Here is a 27,252-nt window from a genome sequence, read left to right as displayed (position 1 = left end):
CCAGGAGTGAGTGTCCTAGCTGTACCGCTGCCCTCCAGTGCTTCCTGATAAGACTTTTGCTTTAAAAAAATATTAATTTATTGCATGTATGTAGGTACACATATGTTGCAGCACACATGTGGAGGTAGAGGAGAAACCTATAGGACCCTGTTCTCTCTATGTATCATGTCCTGGAGAAATGCATACAGCATGGCCTTTACCTGCTAAGCCATTTTCTAGCCCTTCTGTTAAGATTTTGTTGTATTTTAGTCATCCTGGTAGGCGTATAGTGACAGACACTGTGACTTTAAATTGCTTTTCCTCTTAACTGCTGAGGCTGACTGCCTTTTGGGAAACAGCCATCCCTCTGTATCCCCTGGGGTATTGGTCCTAGACCTACCCAACTCTCCAAGATCCCCATACATCCCAGAATTCCCTAGATGCTCAAGTGAGATGGTGTAGTGTTTGATGGAACTTTCCCACATCTTTCATGTGCTCTTTGTATTAGGTAAATTAGAATACCTAATGCAATATAAATGCTCTGTACACAACTGCCACACTACTCAAATAATAATAAGGAGAAAAGTTCCGTACAGATACAGTTTCCTTTTTCCAATTTTTTTTTTTCATCTATTGTTTGGTTGAATCTGGTCACAGGGGACCAAGTGGTCACGCAGACCACCCCTTCAGGATGCACCTGTTCAAGTCTCTTGCCCCCTTTTCTACACAGAGCATAGAGATGCTCCTCAGTTCCAAGGCTTAGCAGAGAAGCAACGTGCAGCCAACGCCCACCCATGGGCTGCTTTTCCCTCTGTTGATGGGGTGGGAACCCAGAGAATCTTAATTCTAATATGGCTCATCACCTCATTTGGTCTGAGCAGCTAATAGCTTTTCAGGTGTAACAAGTCCTTATTCTTCCCTTTGTACTAATACCTCGTGCTGTCCAGGGATTCCTGCGATGTTTCCTGTTGGCCTCACTGGGATTGTTCTGAGGGAGACTCTGGAAGGGCATGTTCGGTCCTCATGTTCTACTTGCGGGTCCTCTGACAGGCTGTCCCCTGCTTTGCCATGGTTTTGAGCACCGGGTTCTGACTCTTAGACTCACACCACACACCGACTCACTTGCTGTGACTGTGTGTGTAGAATACTAAGACAGTGAGTCTTCTGGGTACCACAGCAACACAGTGCTGCCCTGGACAGGGAGCTGCAGATTAGGTCAGAAGGCCTGGGGATCGTGTTACATGGTGGATGCTCTCCGTGGGCCCCTCCTACTGCCATCGTGCTCCTGTCCCCGGGAATTTTTCAAATTTGAGATGAATTTTCCCAAAGAATTGTCCCTATAGATCAGTTCGAAAGAATCAATGTCCTCAGCTCTGATTACCTGAGTCTGTCAGGTCCTCTTAGGTCTTAAGTACTTCTCCATAATAAGATCTGGTTTTCTATGTAAAAATTCTGCATATCACTTTTTAAGGGTTATCCCCAACTCTGAATTTTTTATATTCTTCCAATTTTATCTTCTTGAAACTTAATTTTTAACCCCAACTGGAATAAAACGTTAGCTTAGTCACTCTGATAAGATTCCTTATGATGTCATCTGTAGGGCATTTGGGCTTCATGTGCCCACCTTACCCTGTTTCTACATGAATGATATTATAGATCTTGAAATTGGTATTTTAAAAAGTGAGGACATTTGAGAGGTGTGAGTGCTATGGTGGGCTGTATATTAGGGCCCTTTTTCCTGATGTGGTACTGAGAGCTGTCAGCAGCACTTGGTGGAACTGGCCCATTGTTAGAGAAGAGCTCCGTAGGTTCCAGACCATGCTCATGTATGGCCTCCAGAGCAGGATGGAAGCGGTGAGCCTAGCCTTGTCACTTTTTGTCCTGACGCTTGAGTGACAGCTGAACAGTCTGTTTAGAATGCTGACTGAAATCAGGGTTGTGTAAGTCCCAAACATCTTCTAATGCTAACTGTGACTGGCAAGAGCATTAAATTGCAGAAACCTTTCTTAGCCTGGATGGCCTCAAGGAGCTACATACATTTTGAGTCTCTCAAGGAGAATGAAGCAGCTAATCAGCTCTGTCGGCTTCCGCTGCCATTGCCTCATGCAGCCTGATGTGGGCAGTGAGCTGTTAAATGCAATAAATCAAATCTGTTTGCTTGTCCCCATCCCACATCCCTTCTAGACAGCTGAGGCCCTGGGTGCAGCCCTGGACAGTGCACAGCTAATGAGAGAGGCCAGAGCCACTGGCCTTGACAGGCGCTCACTGTGGCTGCGTGGTCACTGACAAGCTGCTGGGAGCGCTCTGCGTCATTACCTCTGTGAGAGCTCTTAGAAAGAGGGGCTCAGGGAGGTTGCGCCCACAGTGGAAGTGATTGCTGATGCAGGATCCAGGATGCCTGATAGCTATTTCTGCTTTTCCCCTGGCGTCTACTTCTTCCTGAGAAAATCTTTCCATCCAGACATTTAAAATATCCGACCTCTTTCCTCCAGTCTGAACCACAGGTTGCTAGCTTTCATTTTTAGGCTGTACGGAAATAGTGCATAATGGGCCTACTGGTGATCCATAGCCTGGCCTGGAATCTGCTCACTGGCTCTCTGCATAGCACATCCTTGCTTAATGTAACGCAGAGGTGAGCATGCCGCTGAGCTAGGACAGGAAGTGCATGTACACAGAGCACACTTGGCTGCAGTGGCCGAACAACACAGCAGTTCTTGCTACAGCAATCTTTACTTTACTAGCATTGATTGGCTCAAATGTTATTTCAAAGAAGGATTAGCCTATTTGGCTTTTCAGAATTTTATTATAGTGTTTCTGGTTATAAACAGATTTTCTTTCCGTGTAGTGAGTATAAAGTTTAAAGGAGGATTTGACAAAACCACAGAGAAACCCTGTCTCGAAGAAAAAAAAAAAAGAAAGAAAAGGAGGATTTGGCTCTAGTAGAATGTAGCACATGCTACTTTTTCCTACTGACCCACTGTGCCTTCTGGGCAGAATGTGTGGGGCAGCTGCTGAAGAGCTGTGAGGTCAGGTACAGCTGGCAGACCGGGAATAAACTAGAACTCTGTCATCTGTTTCCAGCCTGGACACAGAGGCAGCCCTGTCTAGGTGCATGCTAGAAGTTCTGAGAGCAGCACTATACTTGGATACGTGGAGCAGCCAGGGAGCCCCTGGAGGATGCACTGGAAGGATTCCACTATTTGCTTTCCTTTCTTTTATTTTTTTCAATTCTCCGTGGCTTCTTCAAGGCAGTGATGGCCAGTAGGTCTAAACACAAAGGAAGGGGAATCCTCTGGAGAAGAAGGACAAGACCCAGCGTGCAAGGACTGCAAGCATCCCTTCTATTTGTCTCTGTCAGCTCTCCCTGGCCCTGGAGGCACATACAGTAGCAGGCAAGCTAAGACTGGCTTTTTCCCAGAAGTTATTGGGCTCTCAGAGAGGATGACCACCCCGGGGCTTTGCTTTGATACTCTGTTGTGTCCTTGTCAGCCCAACTTGACAGCATGTGCTGGTACAACAGAGTGTCACTGTGAAACCTCTGACGTTACTGTAGCACATGGAGGCCCTGGGTCTGACCCCCTGGGACTTCTACCTAAGATTTATGTAACACTTGCAGCCATAGGTAGTGCTCAGAGTGTCCACACTTGACACAAAAAGACAAAAGCCAAGAATCTCAACCTGGTTGAGAAATGGTGGGAGAAATAATTGGCGAACACCAGCCAGGGATGGTCCAAGGCATCACCAGAGCTCACCTTTTGAAACAGGTATAAAGGGAATACAAGGTGCAAAAGGTGAAGATTTTAGAACTGAAAAATCTAATAACCAAAGTGATGTATTGTGTGGCCTGAGGAACAGACAGAGGGGTAGGGGCCAGTCTGTGACATGAAGACCAGCCCTGCCAGTAACCAGACTGACGAATACGAAACAGATGGGTGAAACTGAGTAGAGCCTGAGACTTTGGGACAGTACAAGGATAATGCTGTGCCTGTGGGTTAGTCACTCAGTAGCCCATAGTCTGCATAAGATGCCAACTCTAAGGCCTACTAATTTTAAGTAATTGAAATTTACCTTCTAACTAGAATGGAATTAAAATGTATGTCAGCGTCCAAATATTTGAAATACCAAAGCATGTACCTCTCAATAATGTAATGGGCAAAAAGTATCAACGGAAATTGGTTGTTTGGACAATAAAAAATAATGTATTCAGGGCAGCAGACGAAGGAGGATCTCTGAGTTCAGGGCCAGCCAGGACTACATAAAGAAACCCTGTCTTGAAAAAAAAAAAAAAAAGTATTAAAGATTTTCAGAGGACATACCAGCAAATTCAGTCTCTAGAAAGAGCAAAAAAATGCTTCATTGAGAAAAAAAGGTCAACTGTCTTGAGTTTCCACCTGTGGAAACTTAAAGAGAAGGAAAACCAGAGCAACCACACAGAAGGAAGGAAAAGCTGAAACAGAGCCAGAGACCAGAGAAGTCAGGGACAGGACCCAGGCTTTCACACTGGAGCAGCTCAGCCAAGAAAGACAAAGCAGGCATTACATTCAAGAGCTTGAAAGATTCCAGTAGAGGGTTTTTTAATGGGTTGGGTTCAAGACAGTTTTCCTGGTCCTGTTCACTGGCCTTGGGGGAAAAAAAAACCTGCCCCTCCTCAGTATGCCTCCTCTCCTTCCTGAAAATGGATGGATTCACACTTCAGGTTGAGCCCTGAGTTGAGAGAATCGTCACTTGGAGGCATGGGGCTGTTTTCCAGATGTTCTATCAAGATTTGCCTGGGCCCCTGGCCCACCAGGGTTCCGATTCCACATGCTTTGTCCTTTTGTGGTTGAAACTATACCAACCCCTACACTTGGAAGTCTGTGCCTCCTCCATTGTACCCTGACCCCAGCAAATCCTCAGTGAGTAGATGACACTATAAACAGGTGAATGCCCAGGGGCGCCATGGAGATGTATCTGTGATTACTGATTGGTTCTCTACGACATGGATGCCAAAATCCAGTGCCAAGTCCCGTCTCTAAAATGATACAGTATTACATATAACATATGCATATCCTTCTGTATATTCAAGTTATCTGCTGATGACTCACAATACATAGATACAATACAAATATTACATAGGTTTATGCCATATCATTTGGAAATAATGACAAGATGTTATCTGTATGTGTTCAAGACATGCAAATCTAACATGGGAAAATGATGCTCCAACTGCACACTAGAGAGACTGAGACTCTAAGCAGAAGGCCCAGCAGGATGTGAACTCAGTACACTGCTAGGCATGGGACAAATTCAAGGCTTACCTTGGGGAGCCTTCTGGGAATTTCTAGAAGGAGAGGTTTCAAATAGCAGTTGGTTAAATCCAAGGGTGTGGCCGGAGCCCATGGGTTTGGGGCACTATATAATCTTGAATGTGTAAGGGCATCAGGATCAGAATTTCTTAGGCTCTGGTTTCAGAGGGTTCTATGAAGCCACAGAAATTGAGCTGGGTTAGGTATTCATTGTATGTATTGTTTGTTCCTTAAATATGTTCTGAGCTCCTTTGGACGAGGAGTAGGACTGCTCTGGTCTGGGGGATTCTCCCAAAGGGCCATATGTTGGAAACTTGGTCTTCTAACCAAGTGTTGAGGTGGTGGGATCTGTAATAGGTGGGGCCGAGTACAAGGCAGTTAGGTTAGGGGGTAGCACCACTAACAGTGATTGATGGAGCTCCTCCAGGTTATGAAGGAGGCCGTCGCATTTTCTTAGCCTACTTTGCATGTGGCCATTTCCCCTTCTGCTGTTCTGCCATATTTTGAGGCCGCCAGAGGCCCTCTCCAGAATGCCACCTTTTTCTTGTTTGGAACTTCCAGCCATCAGTGCCATGAGCCAGGTAAGCCTCTTTTGCTTTATTAAGTACCAGCTCCGGATTGTTACAGCACCACAAACCACACCAACACACAGCACAGTGTGGTGATAGGCCCAGGGAAAATGGAGGTCCTAAGAGTGCCCTTCTGCAGAATTCCTGGGACACAGTAGGAGAACCAACCATCTCCAAAGAGAGTCGGGAAGCTGCGTCAGAGGAACAGGGGTAGTGGTAGATGAGACCTTGTGGGCAGGCACTTAACTCTAGGTTGAGTGGCATGGAGGTGGGAAGATGCGTCAGAGCTCAGGAAGAGGGTGGAGTGGTCTTCCTTCGGGTACTCACTGGGTATCAGGCTGTACATGCCCCACCATGTGTTCCAAAGCAACAATGGTGGGAGCTAAGTCAGTGCCTGTCCGACATGGAGTCTGCTCTCTAACGTGCACATGTGTGCACACACACAGAATGTCTGGGCCTACACACAACAGGTCAAGTTTGGCCTTTGGTAGTTGTCCTTAGACTTTGTCATTTTAAAAACCTTGTATGGGTACTGAAACTGAAATGTGTTAAATATTTTTTTCTTATATTGACAGGACTATATTTCTTCTGTTAATCTGGTAGCTTGCACTAGTTCATTTCCAAATCCTATTATACCATGTATAATTATTTTCATGTATTGCTAAGTTCTATTTATCAGTGTTTTCTGTGTACAAAGTGACTCAGTCAAGCAAATTAATATAGCCATCACCTCATATACTTACTTTTTGTGGTGAGATCATTCACTATAAGTCAGTGATTCTCAAGAGTATGAAATTGTGAACTCTAATGACCATGCTATAAGATACATGGTTAGCAAGCCTTCCTCCTAACAGAAACTTTATACCCTTTAACCAGAACTCTCCAAACTCCACTTCACCCGTCTGTTCTCTGATTCAAGTTCAACTTTTTAAGATTCCACATTTGAGTGTGTTTGTGCAGTATTTATCCTTCTGTGCCTGCTTTGTTTCACTTTACACAATGTCTTGCAGGATCATCCATGTTGGACCGAATGACATGTTTTTATGGCAGATTAGTATTTCACTGTGTATATGTATAATGATTTTCTTATTCATCCACAATTATACTGTAGGTTGATTATAGCCTTGGGAATGGTACTGCAGTGAATATGGTGTACAGATATCTGACATATAAATTTCATTTCCCTTAGATCTATGCCAGAGTGCAGTTGCCATGTCCTGTAGTGGTTCTGGTTTGATTTTTGGAAGAATTTCCATACTGTTTTTCACAATGGTAGAATATGTACAGTTTTTTGTTTTCAGGGGGTTTGTTGTTGTTGCTTGTTTTTCAAGACAGGGTTTCTCTGTGGCTTTGGAGCCTGTCTTGGAACTAGCTCTTGTAGACCAGGCTGGCCTCAAACTTAGAGATCTCTGCCTCTGCTTCCTGAGTGCTGGGATTAAAGGTGTGCACCACCACCACCCGGCTGGTAGAATATTTACAGTTCTACCAGTTGGGTCCAGAGTTCCCATTTCCTCATTACCATTATTTTAGTCTCTTGATGACAGCCACTCTGAAAGGCTTGAAGTGACATTTCATTGTGTTTTTTTTTTTCATTTGCATGTCCCTAACTCTTATTTTCCTTAGATTGAGAAATGTCTACTGAAGTGCTTGCCAACTTCCTTACCTACTTTCTTATAAAATGTACTCCATATGTTAGATATTAGCCCATATCAGAGGTTTGGTTTATAGATATTCTCTCCTGTCTGCTAATTGTTTCCTTTGTTGAGTAAAGACTTTTCAGATTAATTTAATCTTGTTATCTAGTTTTGCTTTTGTTTCCTATGCTTTGGGGATCATTAAAAAAAAATTATTGCCCAAACCAACAGCACAGAATTTTTCCTCTAGTGATTTTCTAGTTTCAGATCTTACATTTAACTCTCTAACATCCATTGCTTTTGTTGGTGTGTGTGTGTGTGTGTGTGATACGAACCCAATGTTACTCTTCAGCATATGGATACTCAGTTTCCCTAGCAACTACTCACTGTGGTCAGTTTCCTGTTTGCAGTGTAGGACTGGATGTTTCTAGTCTACTCTCATTTTCTAAATTACACTATTTACATCGCATGTAAATTCATGCCGTTATTGAAATGTTAGGACTCAAACTTGTCATTTCATTTTTAGTTTTCTGTTTATCCTTTTATCTGACTTTTGGGTTTCCTCTCGTCTTCCTGGGAGTTATTAAAGCTTTCTTAAAAATTCCATTTTGATTTGTTAATAATTCATGACATTTTATCAATTTGAAGGGAAGGTAGAAAGCTTGCCTTCTTTTATCCTGCCCTAATATACTGTTCATATAAGACAGTGCAGTAATTTTTACTTTAGCTAGCCATCAGAAATCATTTTAGACACAAGAAACAGAGGCCTATGGTATTTACTCTTATTTAAAAGTTCTCTTTTTCAAAATGACGATTATTAGCACATATTCTACAAACAAGTGGCATTCCCCACGCGTCCATGGGGAATGTGTATGTGTAAGTTGATCGTGCCTAGCTACCCCCTTTCCCTTACCACCTTTCCCCTGCTGGGTTGGTTAGCTCCTCCTACCACTGTGAAGGAAACTTCTCCCAAGCTGTGCTCCTGGAGTGGAGCCGCTGGCAGCCATTTCTTGGTTTTCCTTCATCCTGGAGTTGCATCTTCCGCAAGTCTACTTTTCTGGACCCACAGTTCTTATGTAGCAACCTTTCCACCTCAGCCCTGCCTGTCCATCTGCATCTCTGCTGTTCCGTCGTCTGGCCCACGGACTTTGCCGCCTACTCCTATCCCGTCACTGCCTTCTTACATCCACGGTGCCCCTTCTTTATGTCTTTCATTAATTTAATAAGAATTTTGTTTCTCTGCTGAGCCAATGGCTTGACAGGTAAGAGTGCTGTGCAAGCATTGAGGACCCAAGTTTCGGTTTCAACACCAACGGAAGCTGCCTGCAAACCTGGCCCTGAGGGAAACCTGGCCCTGAGGGAGGGGGATCTCTGGGGCTTGCTGGACACCTGACCTGCTAAAAGAACACAAGTTCCAGAGACCCTGCCTCAAAGGAACAATATAGAGTGACAGAGGAGACACCCAATGGCCTCCGTATGCACAATGCATACACACATGTACACACACCACCACCACACACGAAGAATAGGCCTGGTTGTTCATAGGATCACTGTTATGATGGCTGACTCACAGATGTCATCTGATGTTAATGTCTCTGTCATCTTGGGATTGGCTTTGGCTGATTGCCCTTCATATACTTTGAAATCTCCATAGGTCTTGGCACGACAGGTAATTTCCGTTGAAACCTGAGCATTCGGGTGTTAAGGGCTGAGGCTGTAGCCCTTGGCCTTCCTTCTCAGTTTGTTTCTCCTGTGTCCTGGTGGGAAGGTGTAGGTTTTCCCCGGGCATCTGTGGTCATCTAGGCAGACAGAAACTCCTACTCCCTTGATGATCCCCCTGGCTTTGCAGAACAGCATGGTTCCTTCCTGCTTCCCACAGCCTGCCCCTGACACCATGAGCCAGAACTTGTTGTCCCTAAGGTCTGAGTGCTTCCTGATGGAGGGCAGGAGGTGCCTACAGCTGGGCCCTGCTTTCAGGAGAGTTTGACTGGATAGGAGATGCCGCTTCAGGGTGTCGTCACACTTACTGCTTCCTGCAGACCTCTGCAGGGCTTCAGCTTGACACTTCCATCTCCAAGCCTGAGAGACCCAAAAAACCTCGCTTGTTCTACAGGACGGGTCTTCACTCCCAGAGAGTTTTTGTTACTCCCCCCCACTGTGGGGTGTGTGTGTGTATCTGTCTATCTGTCTGTCTGTCTGTGTCTGTCCTCTCCTCTGATGCAGAAAGGCACTGGCCCAAGTGACTGATCACTCCTGACAGCCTGGAGTCGAAAGCACCAGGGGCAGGCACTGACCTACTTTCTCCTTCCTGAGCTGGAAACATTTATGTAACAGACAGCCACAGGGCCCTGCTGTCCCCATGATGGGTAGGAGATGCCCCAGACTAGCCACAATGTGATCCAGTTTATGGCCCTTGCAAATCAACCTTAGTTGAAACAGGGCTTTCCATAAGAGGGCTTGGCTTGGCTTGTCACAGGCTGTCAGCGTGGACATGTGTTATTTGGTGTTGCATCAATCTCCTGAGCCCAGATGCTTGTTTCCTTCTGAGAGCCTTCTTTGTGAGCTCTAGCCGGGGTTCAGCATTCCTCGGGGCCTGTGGAAATGTCCTGGCCAGCAGAACTTCTCATCTGCTGTGCGTTTTACCCAGAACAGCAAGCAGCCACATCAGCTCCCAGAGAGCCCGACCTCCTGTAGAGCTGAGGTCCTACATTCCTGATTTGTCTTCTCTTAGCATGCTCGCCAGCTCCAGAGCATCTCCTGAGAATGGATAGCTTGTGTCTCTTGCTTCTAGAAACCTTATCTGAGCCACTCCTTCCCCAGCCACTCCCCCAGCCTCCACCGTCAGTCCTAGACCTCCCTGGTGTATGCCCTAGCCTAGCTAGCACTGTTGATATTTCCCTGATGGGGGCAAACCATCCTATTGCTTGCTTGCTGCTTCGTAAGTACTGGTCCATCATTGTGGAGAACTCAGTGATGAGAGACGAGAGCGGCTCACCAGGAAGGCCTGGTCCCAGCTCGCCCACATTGGCACAAAGTCATCATGTCACTTTCCCACAAATACTCTGGTACCTATAATCTTTGCCTGCAGATGAGCTGAAGCCTTAATTTATCCCGTGAAACTGACCATTAGAGGTCGTCCACATAAAGCCTGTGAATGGCACAGACCAGCACTGTGCAGGCAGAGCATCTTAGCTTCTGTGGGAGAACAGCATCAGGTCAGCAGCCAGAGACTGCATTCATCCTGGGGAAGGTTGCCAGTAACCGCGCATAAAGGGACACAAGTACAGGAGCCTTCTAGATAGTTGTAGGCAGAGGGGCTCTCAGGCTGCCTGGCATTTGAGAGGCCATGATGGAGGAAACTGAGTCTACAGAGTTACATGGTTAGGACACAACTCTGCGCATCTCCTATGGTGGTGACAGTGGCACACCACTCTCCTGGAGGCCAGAACATGGTTCCAGGTCCAAAAAAGAGTACATGTGGTCACAGCTGTCCCTTCTTGTTCCAGGTGACGCCATCTGGGCCCCATCCATCCTTCCTCACAGCACCCTCAGCACCTTAAGCCACCACCCTGAGCTACACTTTGGAGGAAAGATGGAATCTAAGGTCTCAGAAGGTGGCCTGAACGTAACCCTTACCATCCGCCTGCTGATGCATGGAAAGGTGATGTGGGGCAGAAACCAGGGCACTGCCTGACAGGGATTTGCTCTGTATTCCTTGTGCTACACAGTCTCAAAACTGCAGCGGTGTTGCATGTGCGGTACAAATTACACCTTTCTTAGAGCTACTCAAGACTGCTTGACCTGGCACCTATACCTCAGTACCCTAGTGCCCACATCCTGCAGGAGGGTGCTGTCCGGCATAGCCAGCCGTCACACCTCCCCACCCCACAAGACAAGGCTGGCCCTGTGTTCTCTGCTTCTACCCTGAGAAATCTAACTCCCAGCTTTTATGCACGATTTCCTGCCAGGGTGGCCACTACAGTGACAGTTCTAGGACATCCAGCTTCCCAGAAAGCATGTCCTCTCGCACTCAGACATGCCTTTTCTGTGGTGGAGAGCATCCTCCCCTCCCTTCTCGTAGCACGCCCCCACACCACACGGTAGACTGGCCCTAGTTCCTGTGACAGAAGGGCTGCAGCTGAGCACTCCCTCCTTGTTTCCTGAGCCCGGACCACACCTTCCTCTTGGATCACAGCAGCTCTGGATTGCTGAGGGCCTGCTTATAGTGGGAAGAGCAGGTCAGACTTTGAAAGAAGTTATTTCCCTTGGCGGGAAGTCAGGCTGGCCCTGCCCCAAGTGACACACCATGATAGAACCTTGCTGGAGCTGGCCTGTGGGCTGAGACAGGCTGGGAGCACTGGTCCCTGCAGGCATTGAAGTACAATGGCAGAGTCATGGGGACTGTGCCAGTGACTTCTCCAGGTGTCCTACATTGTAAAGCAAATCACAGGAGTTGAGGTGTTATTTCCCATCCGTCTGTGGCAGGGTTTCCTTAAGTGTGGGGGTGATTTTCCTCCTGCCAGGCAGTTTGTTGATGAAGCTAAGCTCTGTACCTCATCAGCCCTGGTCAACTGGGTACAGAGGAGCTGGGCAGCCCAACAAAGGCAAGTCTTCTTCACTAGAGTTTCAGCTGTCCTGTGGCTCAGTGAGAGAGTGCCTGTCTGGTACACACAAGGCCTTGGTTCGACCCCAACTCTGTAAAGACCATAAATCCTCCTCATTCAGATAGACTGTTTTCTAAAGCCTCAGCCCCACAGTGCTTGACATCATCTTTCTTGATTTTTTTTCCTACAGGAAGTTGGAAGCATCATTGGGAAGGTAATTATTGAGTGAACTCTGCCTTTCTCGGGGTCTCTATAAAGTGATAGACAAAGACAGCAGTAGCTGCTGGTGCTGACTGGCCCCAGCAGGTTCACAGCCCCGGCAGGCATACTGTGCTAGAGGAAGTCAGGGTCCCAAGGAGCTCTGCCCTGGCAGCCCTGTTCATGCCCTCTCCTTACCTAAACAACAGTGTCATGACTCTTCTTCTTGGCTCTGGGTGAACCATGCGGGGAGCATTCTTCCTGTGCGCTGGCAGGGTCAGTCACCACTTTGAAGCTTATTCTTATGACCTCTGTGGCTGATACATCTGGGTTTCAGACCCCGGGAAGTGTCACCATTCTTGCACTGATCAGTAGTCCTGTAATCAAAATGACCTTCAGGAGCTTAGTAACTCCTCTTTATAACTAAAGCACGAGGGGTTTCCATGGGAAAAGGACCGATGAGAAGCCTGTGTGAGAGAGCAGCTGAGGACCAGGCGCTGCCCTCTCAGCATGCTGTATTTGGTCTTCTCTGTAACCTTGCACCTGTACAGGGAAGCTTCTAATTGCTCACTGATTCAACTCTTTCTTAACATTTCTTTGGAAAGGGCTTCTCAGGGCATCACCACTCATGAGCAGGGTATTTGAACCAGCCTTAACCCTTGCTGGGCATCTCCTGGCAATAGACCACCCTGGTACAATATTCGTGGTGCTGTCATGAAAACGGGCCTGATTCTGATCAAATTCCCAGTGGCCAGCTATACCACTGGGTGGCTATGCCTCCTTTCCCATGCCTTCGTTTCTCCTTCTGAGGTACCCCAGGATTGTGTGGCCCAACAAGCAAAGAGACCAATTAACTCAAAGGGGCAGGCAAGGACCGGGAGTAGACTAGAGACAGAGGCAGGCAGCCCCTCACCATGCTAGCAGCTTACAGCATCCAGGATTGGGCTGAGCTAGACCCATGTCCCCTCTGTGCACCTGGTGGTGACAGACTTCCTTCTCTGTATCTCCATTTCCAGAAAGGAGAAACGGTGAAGAAGATGCGTGAAGAGGTGAGTGTGCTTTATTCTAGATGACGTCCTATCCCCAGGTCAGGTTGGCCGGGATGGGGTGGCACTGCTAGTGGCTCTCATGGACCTGCCTGTGTGCCAGGGATGCAAGGCAAGGAGGGGAAATCTGTCTGCCATGCTCCACGCGCAGTGTTCAACTACAGAGGGCACAGGTTTTCCTAGCAGTCACTGGGACTCTTACTAATTAACATTCTACTCTGGTAGGGCATAGTGGCACATACGTGTAACCCCAGCACCAAGGTCTGGTAGGGCATGGAGGCACATACCTGTAGACCCAGCCCCAAGGAGACAGGGACAAAAGAGCACAAGCTCAGTGCCATTGTCCTCTCCCACTTCACAGGGAGTTCAAGGCCAGCTTGGTTACACGAGACTATTTTTAAAAACAACAAAACCTGAAAATTCCAATTTGCTGGGATTTCTGGCAAGGATTTCACTGTTTAGGATGAGGTTTCCAAGCCTGTCTCAGCACTAGTATCTGCTTTAAGTTGTCTGCTAGCCCAGAGACGCTTTCATCTTCTGCCAGCCTCATTTCCTCCTCTCTCACCTTAGAGTGGCGCCAGGATCAACATCTCGGAGGGAAACTGCCCGGAGAGAATCGTCACCATCACAGGCCCAACGGATGCCATCTTCAAGGCCTTCGCTATGATAGCGTACAAGTTTGAGGAGGTAAGGCACGGCTGGCGCCTGCGTGGGCTCGGTTCCAGCCGCCTCCGCCCATCCATCTGTTTGCCTGACTTGGCCCAGGAGCTGGCTTGTTTTGTGACAAGACTACCTTAGAATTCTCTTTGCCTTCAACCTCTGCTTCTGTCCAGCTACACACCTCCCTGGGGAGTTTATAGAGCTGGGTCCTAAAGGGAGTAGAGGTGGATTTTCAGGTTGGGAGATGTACACACACACACAGGTATATGTGATGCTTCTGTGTGCTCTAGTGAGCTACTCTTCATGTTTCAGTGTTTCCATTTAATGTTTATTCACATATGGTGATCACTGGCATCTTTTTTTTTTTTGTCATAAATGAGAGGCTGTGGTCAGATTTTTTTGGGCTTTGGGGGTATAAGCAAAGACCTCTCTAAATGGTAACAGTGGATTATATATACAGAGCTTGCTGTAAAGATATCAGTCTCCATCACATGTCACTGGGGGAGGGGAGCATTGTGTACTGGACACAGGGAAGATTTTAGGTACGCCCTAAGAATGGGTATGGGTAGGAGAACTGGAGATGACTAACTCCCCGGCAGCCAGGCTTCCTGTAAGAGTCGTGAGAGCAAGAGGATTTGCTCTCTTTGGTGGTCCCTGGCTTAGAATTGGGAGCAAGCATTAAGGAAACGGTGGCTACCCAAGCTTTAATCATCCTGGTTGAAGCCAGAGAAGCTGCTATAGCGGTATGGGCCGTTCTCATGGCACCCGTGGCCTGGCCATCACTAGTTTGCATGCTGAATTTGACGTGTGCCCTTGCAAGAGGCTAGCCAAGGAAAAAAGACTTAAGAGCAGAGGTTCATTATGCAGGGCTCAGCTGCCTTCATGGCCACCAGTGTTGAAGATCACCTTGGCCTTTTGCTCCGTGTCATGACTATAATATACTGAGTGCATGATCGCATAGAACATGTAGGGTACTAGTAGAAAGCACATGGCCACCGTGATAGAAACAAAAGCTCTTTACAGTCCACAAAAGGTGTTTTAGATCCAAGAGCTCTGATGCCCAACCCAGGCCAAGAGAACCACCCAGGAAGTGTGGCATTCCACATCCGAGACCTGATAGGCCCCTCCTTGAGATGATGTATAGCTGCTGGTTGGTCCTAGAATAGCAGGGCACAGTCACAACAGCACAGATGCTCCCATGACCAGCCTGTAAGAAGTCTAGAGTAAGCTGCCATCTAGTGCTGCTTCTGCCGATGGGTGGGGACAGTCCACCAAACATCTGGGGCTCAGATGCCATTAGTCACTTCTGCCAGAAGCAGTTAGGATTGAAGCAGCCTTTTCTCCTGCAAAGCCTGTTGTGGGGGGTGGAGGAGACTCTGCTCTGTTGGTTCTCAGGACAGTGGGCTAGTGACTAGCTTAAGTACTGAGTGATTAGGCCGGCCTTGCCTTGAAGTATCCAACATGCGGATTTTAAGAGTTAAGGGTTCGTATCCGGACATGTCTCAGGGTCCTTTCCTGAGAATCAGCTGGAAACAAATGGGGTCAGTGATGTCTGGCAGAGGCACTTGGGAGCTCAGGACAAGTCTGGATGAGGCGCTGTCAGCAGCGTCACGACTTAGATTTGCAGTCTCTTCTGTTGGTTTAGGGTTACCTGATTGACAAACTGTCATGATTGCTTTCTTAGAAGGAAGGCAAACTAGCCAAGGTATTGATGACCATGTAGGCCAGATGTTTGTGTCACTGTGTGGGAACACCATTGTTGTAGTTCCCTGTGTCGTACTGGATAAAACCAGATTCACCACTTTTATCCTATGCTCTTGGGATTGTAGTAGCCTAGGAGAGCGGGGGTAATGGCTACTATTTGGGGTCATCTAAGAATGGTATTAGAATAAGTATGTTCTATCCTGTTTTCGTAAAATAAGAAAAGAGGTGAGCGAGGACGGCATATTATGAGTGAATGACAACTGGGGCCATTTGAAAAGAGAGGAAGAGAGATACACCAGTCAGCTTTCTGTTGGTGATCCACTCGGAAAGCAGAATGGTTGATTTCAGCTCACAGTTGTAGGGTTTGTAGCCTGTGGTAAGGCAGGTCCCCTGCTTTTAGGCTTCTGGTGGAAGTGGGCCATATGTTATAGTAGGCACACATGGCATAGAAAACCATCCACCTTGTGGGATCCGCCAGAATCCCACAACAGCATACCTCTGATGAGCTAAAATCTCCACAAGGCCCATCTTAGGTGTCTTCTGCCTCCCGACAGTGTCAACTGACTGCTAGGCCCTTAACACTTGGACGTTTGGAGGACGTTACCAATGAAGTTTCACACTTAACCCATAGAGGCTTAGATCCATTTTATAATATAAAATGGATCCCAAAGTCATAACTATTACATTTATCAGAAGCCTGAGTCTCAGAGAGGACAAAGGAAAAGTGCTGTGCACCATTACAAAAATGAAAACAAGTTAGATATGTGAGATACAATGGCATAGTGTAGACATTCCCATTCTAACCATTCCAGAAGGAAGGAACTGGGGACATTGGGAATTGAACCAAAGGAAACACACATACACGAAAAACAAACAAACAAAAAACCCAATCCTAACAGGGCAAGCATTAAATCTTGTAGTCATAATGCTTGGCATCCAAAGCTAACTATGGTAGGCACGAGTAACAAATACTGGAAGTCACAAAAAACTAAGACTGTATACTAGTTGGTGGTTTATTTTTGATTTTGGTTTTATTTTGTTCCTCGTCTCTTTTTCTGAAAGTCATTTGGAAAATGGGAACCTCAACTAAAAAAAATGCCTCTATCATATTGGCCTGTAGACCAGTGGGGGGGGGGCATTTGATTGGAGGGGGAGGGCCCAGCTCATTGTGAGCGGTGCCATCCCTGGGCAAGTGGCCCTGCATTGTGTAAGAAAGCAGGCTGGCTGAGCAAGACATGCAAACTGGTAAGCAGCGCTCCTCCATGGCCTCAGCTTCAGCTCCTGCCTCCAGGATCCTGCCTTGACTTCCCTCAGTGACAGAGTGTGACCTCAGAGTGAGACCTTAGAAATTGGAGTAAACCCTTCCTCCCTGAGTTGCTTGTGGTCATGGTGTTTATTACAGCAATAGAAATGACTAAGGCAGACCGTAACTCCAATACATACTGCCTGGGCTCCCAGACTTCCCTTTGAAAGTTCGATGGAAACCTCCATGATCCTACAATTCGTTCATCTTTCCTGCCTACAAAACCAGCCACATGGATAACAAGCACCAGCGACTGCTGCCAGAAAAAGCAGTGTGTAGCCCCCTAGGTTGTCATCAGTGTACTCAGGGTTCTTTGACCTTAGCTGGGAAGAGATCGCAGGTAGGAAAGAAGCTTTAGACGCTGGCCTCCAGCAGCTTCTGTGTCCTTCAGCACTTGACAGCAGTGACCAGAGGCAGCAGTCAGGTGGAAGCAGAAACTAGTGACTAGCTCTATTAACGCAGTCCTCCTGTGATGGACCACAGGTATTGGGACGTTCAACCCTACAAATGTTCGAGTCCCCATGTCGGCTTCAGGTGTCAGGACTTTTGACTGTTGGCAGGAGTCAGCAGTACAGTTCTCAGCCAGGGGTCTGAGGTCCCATGGTCCTGAAGACTTGGCAGTTTTCTGGACTGCCGGTTCTCTTCTCTTGCTCCTTCTAACGCTTGCCCCTCTGACCCCATTTCTGTCTCTCCACTCCCCACCTCCTCATTTATGCTTCCTTTCTTCTTCCTTCTCTAGTCCTTCTCAAACTTCAGCTGCTTCTCCAGTTATCAGTGACTACTGCCGAGACTTGGCAGTGCACTGGGACAGCGTTTTGGAGTCAGGACGCGGCTGCTCTGGAACCTGAGTGCTTGGAGGGCTAGTCAGGGACTGCGCTCTGGGTGCAGTTGGGCCACTTAGTCATCGGTTTCCCTTTCTCAGGGAACAGGATCTCAGCAAGCAAGCAGGGTCCTACACTGATGCCACTGCCAATGGGGGAGTCACAGGCCTCCACAAGTGGCCACTGCTTCAACTGCCAAGCAGTAGTTACAGAGAAACCAGCACCTAAGACTCAGGAACCAGGTGCCTGTCACAAATAAGGCTGTATAGGAGCTTAGCATCAAAGAGTATTGTGTCTGTGTGTTTTGTTGGGCAGGGAGCAGGGTATCTGTGTCAGGTTCACATGTCACTGGATCTAAAGTTACTGAGTTGTACAAATGGTGTTGGTGAGACTGGGTTCACGTGGAGCCCATGGAATCAAGCCGCTGCTTTTTCTAGCCCCAGAGCTAAAGCTGAAGGCCAGCATTTGTCCAGTTGTCAAGCTGTGCCCATTGCCATCTTTGCCACTGCCACCACGCTTTTCTGTCTTTGCTGCTTCTTTCTTTGTATTAGTAGCTTAGCATGCACCACTAAAGGTAGCAAGGATGACTACCTATGACATGTCTTTACTGGACCTGCTGTTTCAACACCAGGGCTGAGTCCCTGCGTAAGTCTGAGCTTAAGAACCTGAAAAGGAGTGTTTGGACCAATCATAATCACTCATTTGGCTAATCACAGCAGCTTGTTTGGACCAGTCACTGTCTCTCCGATTTGTATTTGGGACTAGTCACAGCCTTGACTAGTGATAGAATATTGCCTCCGCAGGGAGAGCGCAGCCCCTCTGGCCAGGTTACAAGTAGTTCTCAGGGCTTGCAATAGCAAAAGCTCTGCCACAGCTATCCTGACAGCCCTGGGTGGGGCTGCTCCTTCAGGAGCCAGGGCGGCCGGCCCTGGCATCAGTGTCTGAAGGTGTCCATGTGCGCGGGTGGCTGCTGCAGACACAAAGCTGATAGTCCTTTTTCTCAAGGCAGCTCAGATAGCAAGAGAAAGTTCAGTGGCTTCTAATTATGGAACCAAAATTTCATATGCCTAATGATAGACATTAAAAAGAATTCTTACAGCAAACTTGTGGGCCTTATCATTGAAACTGGCAGTAATTTACAAAACAGTTTAGAGAGTGCTTTAAACTTGTCCTGTATTCAGGGATGTGGACTCACTTTCTCTTTGTCACTGCTCTGAGGTCTTCTGGAGCAACTTTTCTACTATATGGAATATTGGATTGTGGTCTGAGCTGAGATACGTGAAGAAGGCTTAAGCATTAAGCTCCCTGGAGTTTCATTGCTGCATTTTTGTTTGATTTGTCTCCTTCAGTGAGGCTCCAGAGCCGCTTTTCTTGGGGAGACAGCGCCTCCTGGTGGGAGGTTATAAAGAAGTACCTGGGAAGCAGCCTAAGCGGGTGATGTTAGACAGGGCAATCTGAGGCCTCTCATAGTATGTTGTCCCCTTTACCTGTAGCAGGGCAGATGTGGTATCAGCACGGAATCCCTAAACTCAGACTGACCAATTACAGGAAGAAAGTATCTAAGTAGTGGGCAGCATGGCCATACAATTGGTTTATCTTGGGTCTAAGAATCTCAAGGCATCTTGGAAACTTGACTTTTGTTTTATGTCAGGGATCAAGCTGAGACCCTCGCCCATTCTAAGTACATGCTGTCACTGAACTACACCTTCAGCCCTGAAAGTGTTGGGAATTTTAATTTCCGGTGATCCTTCTAGCTCCCCAGAGCACTGTGGTAAGGAGGCAGTGTTAGTAATGGGGACCCACCTCCAGAGTTCTTAAGTGCTGGCTCCTGCAAAGCGTGTGCCCTGACATTTGGCATAAAAGTTGCTATGCTCCCAAACTAAAACCAAGCCATTTTTAGCAACTTTAATGGCTATAGCTTTCTGCAAGGAAATGCCTTGTTACCTCCTATAACACACATATAGTAGCTAAAGCACCCTCAACCCAGGAGACAGGAAACATATAAAACCCACTGAGAGGTTCAGAAGGCTTGAACGAGTCTCACCTTCTCATTCCATCCATCCTTGTTTTGCTAAACAGGTGACACAAGCCTAAAAATGCCCTCATTTGTGTCTTGCATCTCTCTCTAGTGTTTACAAATCCTAGCCAGTCTTTTTCAGTCAAGGACAACATAGCACATAGTAGTCACACCAATGCCACCAGAGGGACAAAAGGTCATGCCCCAAGTTCACCGTAAAATAGCAAGCAAAAGTAGTCCCCAGGCTGGAGACAAACAGAAGAACTCAGTACCAAGAGAGTGGGTCTAGATGCAGAGCTGAACCGCAGGCACAGGGGCCTCTGGGTACTCTGTCTGGATAGAGGCTGAGTCCAGGCCTAGAGGAAATGGAGAGATAGGAACAAGCTCCCCAAATGAAGCTGAAGTGGTGTGTGCAGAGCTGGATGGAGCAGGGGGTTAGCCACTGTCCCCCGTGCAACAGATAAAGTGTCTGGGTAGGAACAGTGGCTCACTAGAAGCAAGGCTCCCTGGTGATCACCCAGGAGAAGGGAGGATTTTTGTTTTCTGGGTAGTTGAGAATTAGAAGTGGAGAAAGACATGAGGTCAAATTCTGGCCATTTAGCCCCACGCTCCAGAGGTTTGGGTGTGGCTCTCCAGGATAGCCGTGTATGTTGGTCTCAGTTGCTTTCCCCCAAATCACGCTGCATCCTGTTATCAGGTTCCCTCATGTAGAGGCTTCTCTGGGTTTTCATGGAAACAAGCCTTGTACTCACCAATTCCATCTGACCTGCTAGTAACGTCCCTTGGGAGTGCCCTCCCACCCACCTGCTCTCCACTGGCCCCAGACAAGTCTGCCTTACATATCTGTCTGCCATCCCCATACCCAGTAGACATCATGCTGAGGTCAGACCTGATCATGTATCTTCTTAACCTATGACCTGTCCTGAGTCCCCTGTGACTCCTGACCACCCAGCCTTGTGAATCAATGTGTGTTGTTGGCTCATATGGCCATCTGGCGTATATCTCCTGTTTCTTTTAAGCCTGGCCTGGCTTTGAAGGTTCCATGGTTGCCAGGTTCTCTTACTGAGTTCCTTCACTATGTGGGAGAGGGCTCCTTGAGTTCTTCCCAGTGTCCAGGAAAAACAGGTAGGGGCAGAGATGCTGCTTACACGTCCTCAGTGTTCCCAAGCCACACTGCTGTACTCACTAATATGAATCCAACATGCCTGTTTTCTCCTCCCTAGGACATCATTAATTCCATGAGCAACAGCCCTGCCACCAGCAAGCCCCCAGTGACATTGCGACTAGTGGTCCCTGCCAGCCAGTGTGGGTCCCTGATCGGGAAAGGCGGCTCTAAGATCAAGGAAATCCGGGAGGTATTGCCCACCCTTATTGCATGTCTCCCAAACAATCTGTAAGTGTATGCACCGATACTGCACAGCCTGATGGCTCAAAACGGGTTTCCAAACATAACACCAGTGAAAAACGGGATGTGGAGAACCTTGCCGCATTCACACGTGCACTCAGTGACTTGTGCCAGGAGTAGCCCTGCTTTGCCAAGGACAAGAGCAAGGATGAGGGTGGAAGTCCCTGGACAAACAGGTTTTAGCATCCAAGTTCTGTGGCTCTGGACACACTCTGCTAAGAGATGCTCTTTTGTCCATCAGTCAGGTACTACCTCCTGGGATGACACCAATGGAGCCTGAACCTGATGTGGGTTTGACATTGAAAACATGTTACTTCAAGGGAGGCCAGGTCCTCCTGCTCCTTCTCCCCCATCCCCCCGCCCCCCGTTTTTTTTTTTTGTTTTGTTTTTTGTTTTTTTTTTTTGAGACAGGGTTTCTCCGTAACAGCTCTGACTCTCCTAGAATTCTATCTGTAGACCAGGCTGTCCTCAGACTCAGAGATCCACCTATCTCTGCCTCCTGCGTGCTGATATTAAAGGCGTGCACCACCATGCCTGGCCCAAGCCCTTCTCTTAAGCAGGAGGGCAGCCACCCCTTGTTGATTTCCTTCCTGTCCTCTTCTGTGACTTAGAAGATGCCAGGTTCACTATGTGTGTGGCTTCCTAACATTGTCACTGAGGTCTGTGAATCCGAGTAGTCACTTGAGGTATGTGGTAGGCACACATCAAGAGCAGGCAGGACTCTGGCTTCCTGGCCTCCATGTGACCTGCTTCCAGGGAGGAAGAGTTCCTGGTGTTGGAAAGAGCACTCCTATCTGTTTCTCTGTAGATTCCTGTACAGATCCAGAGCCTCCTGTCCGGCACACTGGCTGAGACGGTGGCACTTTCCAGGAAGTCATAGCTCCCTCAGAAGTGTGCAGAGTCAGGGTTGAAGGAGAGGAGACAGGAAGGTGACCTTTGGGTGGCAAGATGACCAGCTAAGGCCCTGTTCCAAATGAAGGATTTTCATGGTGCAGCCCACCCTGGATGCATCCCCGAGAGTTGGAGGTGTGTGGTGCTGTTCTTCCAATGCCCCTTCTCTGCAGTCCACAGGTGCTCAGGTCCAGGTGGCAGGTGACATGCTGCCCAACTCCACAGAGCGGGCAGTGACTATCTCAGGGACCCCGGAAGCCATCATCCAGTGTGTGAAGCAGATCTGTGTGGTCATGCTGGAGGTACAGTACAAACATCATGGGCCAGCACACGCCCCCTGCCCGCCTTGCTCCAGGCCGAGCTCACTCTCCGTTACTCTCTAGCTTTGTCACTAAGCCTCCTGTGCCTCAGTTGACCCGAGTGTTCATGTGGTCACTTGGGGTGTGGGAGGATCAGACATCAAGAACGGGCAGAGCCCAGGCATGGGCTGGAGGGGCACTCTGGAAAGTGTCACCTGTTGGTAGCCTGTGGCCAGTGTCTGGATGTGAGTGGGAGGGCATGGATGGTGGAGGGGGACAGATCATGGGGTTTCAGCTTTTGAAGTAGTAACCACTCTCACCAGACAGAGGCAGGGTGGTGGCGTGTAAGAGGAAGTCTCCTGCCTGTCAGACCTGCCGGTCTGCAATGTCAAGAGAAGTGCTAGCCCGTACTCAGGGTAGGACCTGGACAGACCCAGGAAGATGCAATGTGCAAAGAAAGCTGTGGGTAGACAGAAGACAGAAGAACCACCCGACAGCAGCACCGGACAGCAGCAGCCTCCTTAAGTTCCCGTGAAGGGTGGAACAGAAGTCACAGTAACCCCTGCACCATGGTCTTCCCTCAGACTTCCTCTGTGACTCTTCCCAAGACAGGACCTTTAGCCGTTTGGAGCACTGCTGCTCTCTGCCCTCCCATAGCCCAAGCTGACGTCACTACCACGTCTCCACAGAACTAACTCCACCAACCGGCTGCCTTGCCATCTGCTCTGTGTAATTACCATCATGGGCAAACCTCACATTTAGCTCTTTGTGAAAATGTTTGCATATTTCTATTTCCCTAAGCAATAGCTGTGAAGTTAAAGACAGCTTTTAAAATGTCATTCTCATGCAGTTTCCCCCCACATTGGTCAGGGCGATAGTGTGGTCTGTTCACAGGAGCCCAGAGGCTGAGGGTCATGGCTAAGGACTTGCAGCTCTTTGTACTGTCATCTGCCCCAAGCAGTGAGAAGCACATGCTGAGCGCAGTGGCAACCTTGGAGTGGCAGTGAGTGACAGTAGCAGTTCTGCTAGACATCGGGGGCCAGCTGCCCACTGCTTAGGACAGTAAACATCGGGGGCCAGCTGCCCACCACTCAGGACAGTGGACATGGGGGACCAGCTGCCACCACTCAGGACAGTGGACATGGGGGACCAGCTACCCACCGCTCAGGATAGTGGACATTGGGGGACAGCTGCCCACCGCTCAGGACAGTGGACATCAGGGGACCAGCTGCCCACCACTCAGGACAGTGGACATCGGGAGCCAGCTGCCCACTGCTCAGGACAGAATATGTGTCCTTGCCAGAAGTTCCTAACAGACTTCCAAGCTAAAAGGAGTGGGACCAATGCGAGGACTGTATCAGAACTCATCTCTAGATGGTATCAGAGAAACATGGCCATGCACATTGTGGATGTCATCGGCGGAGACTGACCTAACAGGGACATCCCGCTCTCATTTGCATGATGCAGTTTATAGAAGCTGAAAGGAGTGGCCCCCTCACCAGGAAGGAAGACATCACAGTGAAAACAGCCTCATTTCTGCCTGGAGAACAGCTACGAAAAGGCATGGATGAATCCAAGACCCAAATTGTCAAAGACCTTTCAAACTTGCTAAAGGGGTGTGCCCTTTCTACCCCCACAGTCAAAGAAAGCAGTGCCTTTAGCATATGCACTTGGGTGAAAGCTGCAAAGAGAGCAACTTTTGCTTTTGTGGACCTCCTGCCTCACAAATCTGGTGCCTCCTGCACCTGTGAGACAGCCTGCATGCCTTGCCTCCCTGAGGATGTTGATGGTCTGAGCCCAGAAGGTCACTGTGGGTGGGTAAAAATGAATCTGGGCCTTCTGAATGGGCACAGGGAGCTCCTGTGTTGGGAGGGTAGCAGCCTGGAGCACAGGTGATTGGCTCTAGGATCTGGAATACTTGGCAGACATGATGTAGCAGCTACAGTCTGTGCTGGACACTGGGGAGCTCCTGGCATAATCTTGTACAACAGACCTGGGCACTGTCCAGGAAGCCTCAGCAAGCCAGGTTTGCACAGAGGCGTTTAGAGACATTTTTTAGGACCCCAGCTATGGGAAATATGGGCATTCCCAAGGGACAGCTCAGACTATGTCCTTCATATTACTGTCAGCTCCAGGGTAAGGAATATGAAGGACCATTATCCTTGCCGGGATAGTTACTTGTTGCTGTAACAAAACACCTGCTAAAAGCAATAACCACATTGCCAAGAGGAGACACCTATATTCTGGACACACGGGTAGTCAAGGAAAATTCCACAGACTTTGACATTGTGGAATCTCGCTCGGCCTCTGTGAGCTACCTAATGTTTTACTGGTGAAACAGAATGATTCTAAGCCACTCTATGAGCACTGCTGTAGGATAAGCAGAGAACTTGGGTTGCTCAGCATCGGTTCCCATGGCAGTTGTGCTCAAAGTTGGCTTTCTCCAGGGATTCAAGAGTATTTTCTGTCAAAGGATGCAAGCTGCTCTTCTGTGAAGTCACTGCCTTATGCCTTCTACCTTCGGGATCCCCATGGGATCATACCAGGAAAAGGGTGGCAACAGGGGGCCTGGCATGCATAGCCTATGGGGGTCAGCTGCTAGCAGTCCCTTTCCAGCAGGCAGGTGATCCACCTGCCCTGCATGCCTGTGGAACCTTGCCCCCACCTGGTTAGCCAGGGGTCTATTGAGGATAGGTAGCAAACATTGCAGGCCTGGGAAAAGGAATGTCCATCCCAAGGAAGAAAACAGTGAAGATAAAGAATCCGGCCTGCCCCAGTGTGCTGGGGGCAGGGTCATCTCCTTTTGATGTCCCCTCCCCTCACTGTTCTGGCCTGTGGAGCCTTTGCCGGCCATATCTGAAGGGCTGGGGGTTCCACAGAGGGGTGGGCATGGGAAGGCAGCCCAAGGCCAACAGCCAAGCTGTTCTAACCGCTCTCTCCCTCTCCTGTCCCTTTTCCTAGTCCCCACCGAAAGGTGCCACCATTCCCTACCGCCCAAAGCCCGCCTCCACCCCTGTCATTTTTGCAGGTGGTCAGGTAAGAGCCGACCCGCTCGCGGCCTCCACTGCCAACCTCAGCCTTTTACTGCAGCACCCGCCGCTGCCCGTTAGTGCACTCAGGTTTTCTCGCCTTCTCACGTGCACGTCTCCTGCCCTGCGATGGACACAGAGCTCTCTGGCTCACCCCAGGCAGTGGGTGGGGCCCGGGGGGCACACCTGCAGCTCACAGCTACATTTCCCAGCGAGATCCCTGACTGAGACAGGAGAGACCTGCAAACTGATGCACATTTAGGTGCTGCCTAACAATCCTGCCAAACCTCCTCTGTGGATGTTGCTGGACGGCTTCAGTAGTTAGTGTGCAGAAACATTGTGGGTGACCATGGCTTGTGTTTGAGTCCCCCAGAGCTGTGGAAACCCGGGTTCCATTTTCCTGAAGCACATCCAAGACCTTACCATATAGGCAGGGAGTGGCAGGCACATCCCTGTGAGGAGATGAGTTACCTCAGGCTAGCCCATCTTTCACTGTGACTGGGATCCATCCCTACTACCCCTTGTGTGCCTGAGTAGACATCCTCACAGGCAGAGAGCTCACATTTACAAACCTGTCCTTGAGGATTTAGTGGCCAGTGTCTGCTTCCTAGAGAAGGGGGCTGGAAGGTAAGATGGGGAACAGCTTCTGTCTGTGAGTAGTGCTGGCCAGGAAGGGAGAGAGACTGGAGAAGACCCCGTTCTGACTTCCTTACGTGCTCACCAAAGCTCAGATGCCCACCTTTGCCATGAGACCTGTCCACACAGATGACTTAAACACGGACAGCCAGGGGTCCACCCAGAAGAGCTCTGTGTCCTGTTGGCCGCGATGTGTGTCTTTGTTCAAGGGAGAGTTAAGTCAGAGACTCCCCATAGGTGACCCAGCTGGCAGAATAGACACAGGGTTTTACTTTAGTATTCAAAAGGAAAAAGACAGAACTTTTTTCTTATCTTTCTTCACGTTATAAGGGAGTCTTCCTATACCTTTCTGGGAAACAAGCAAGTGTAGCATGTGTGGGTCAGACCTGTTGCCCCCATCTCCCTCCCTACTCCCCTATTTTATACATGGATGTATGTGCACATGTGCACTCATGCATGCACACATACATGCAGAGTCTCCTGACTCAGGTCCACCCCATTGTTGGCAGAGTCCTGTGCTGTTAACAGACCCAGGATGTGACACACCCCACTTACAGCAGGTCTTGCCAGCCTCATGCCCGAGGCTCAGGGCAGTACTTTGGACCATGCTGGCATCAGCGATATGGTCACACAGTCCATTGCCAAGCCCATCAAAGCTCTGCCTCCATTGTTCTCTCCAGATTCAAGGCTAGCTGACAGTGACCAATGTGAACTAGCTCTTTCAGGAGGAAATATGGGATTTTATTCAGAAAGCCCTTATGCAATGAAAACTATATGGTGTGGAGTCACAGCCTCGGTTCCAAGGGCAGAACCACTCCAGGAGGTATCATGGCCAGGATCGCCTATGAAACAGTCAATAGTACCCCTATTCCAGTCACAGCACTGAAGGTCACTGTGCTCTTATGTTTATCCCCTGACAGTGTTAGCCTTTCAAAGCCCATCACCGTTCCCTTGGAACTGTCTGGTCTGGCCCTGATTGCCCTGGCTAGCCACAGGACAAACTCTCCTGAGCCATCCTGTGAGGAGGCAGTCTAGTTGGAAAGCCAGAATACAAGCTCAGGAGTAAAGATGGAAATTAGCTCTGGGCCGGTCCCCTCCAGGACCCCACCCCGAGGAGGCTGCCTGGGTGTCTGACACTTTAGGCGAGACAAAGGAGAGGTTTAGAATCCCTA

At 48.6% G+C, this 27,252-nt stretch overlaps 1 protein-coding gene across 13 annotated transcripts in view; it reads left to right on the top strand.

Moving 5' to 3' along the window:
• The window catches only part of Pcbp3 (poly(rC) binding protein 3), a 191,498-nt gene that overhangs the window by 144,199 nt on the left and 20,047 nt on the right, over positions 1-27,252 (top strand). For 8 of the 13 annotated variants that reach the window (XM_057751296.1, XM_057751304.1, XM_057751302.1 and 5 more), the window contains 7 exons: positions 10,974-11,128; positions 12,262-12,285; positions 13,286-13,318; positions 13,886-14,002; positions 21,044-21,175; positions 22,290-22,418; positions 25,377-25,520. In XM_057751296.1, the coding sequence (XP_057607279.1) occupies positions 10,974-11,128; positions 12,262-12,285; positions 13,286-13,318; positions 13,886-14,002; positions 21,044-21,175; positions 22,290-22,418; positions 25,377-25,520 (734 nt within the window). The remainder of the gene's footprint in view (positions 1-10,973; positions 11,129-12,261; positions 12,286-13,285; positions 13,319-13,885; positions 14,003-21,043; positions 21,176-22,289; positions 22,419-25,376; positions 25,521-27,252) is intronic. The other 5 variants (XM_057751308.1, XM_057751306.1, XM_057751307.1 and 2 more) reach the window with 1 other exon arrangement.

The sequence above is a fragment of the Chionomys nivalis genome, chromosome 19 (assembly GCF_950005125.1).
Source record: "Chionomys nivalis chromosome 19, mChiNiv1.1, whole genome shotgun sequence".
In the NCBI taxonomy this organism is placed as follows: domain Eukaryota; kingdom Metazoa; phylum Chordata; class Mammalia; order Rodentia; family Cricetidae; genus Chionomys; species Chionomys nivalis.
This window is presented reverse-complemented; position numbering and strand designations above follow the sequence as displayed.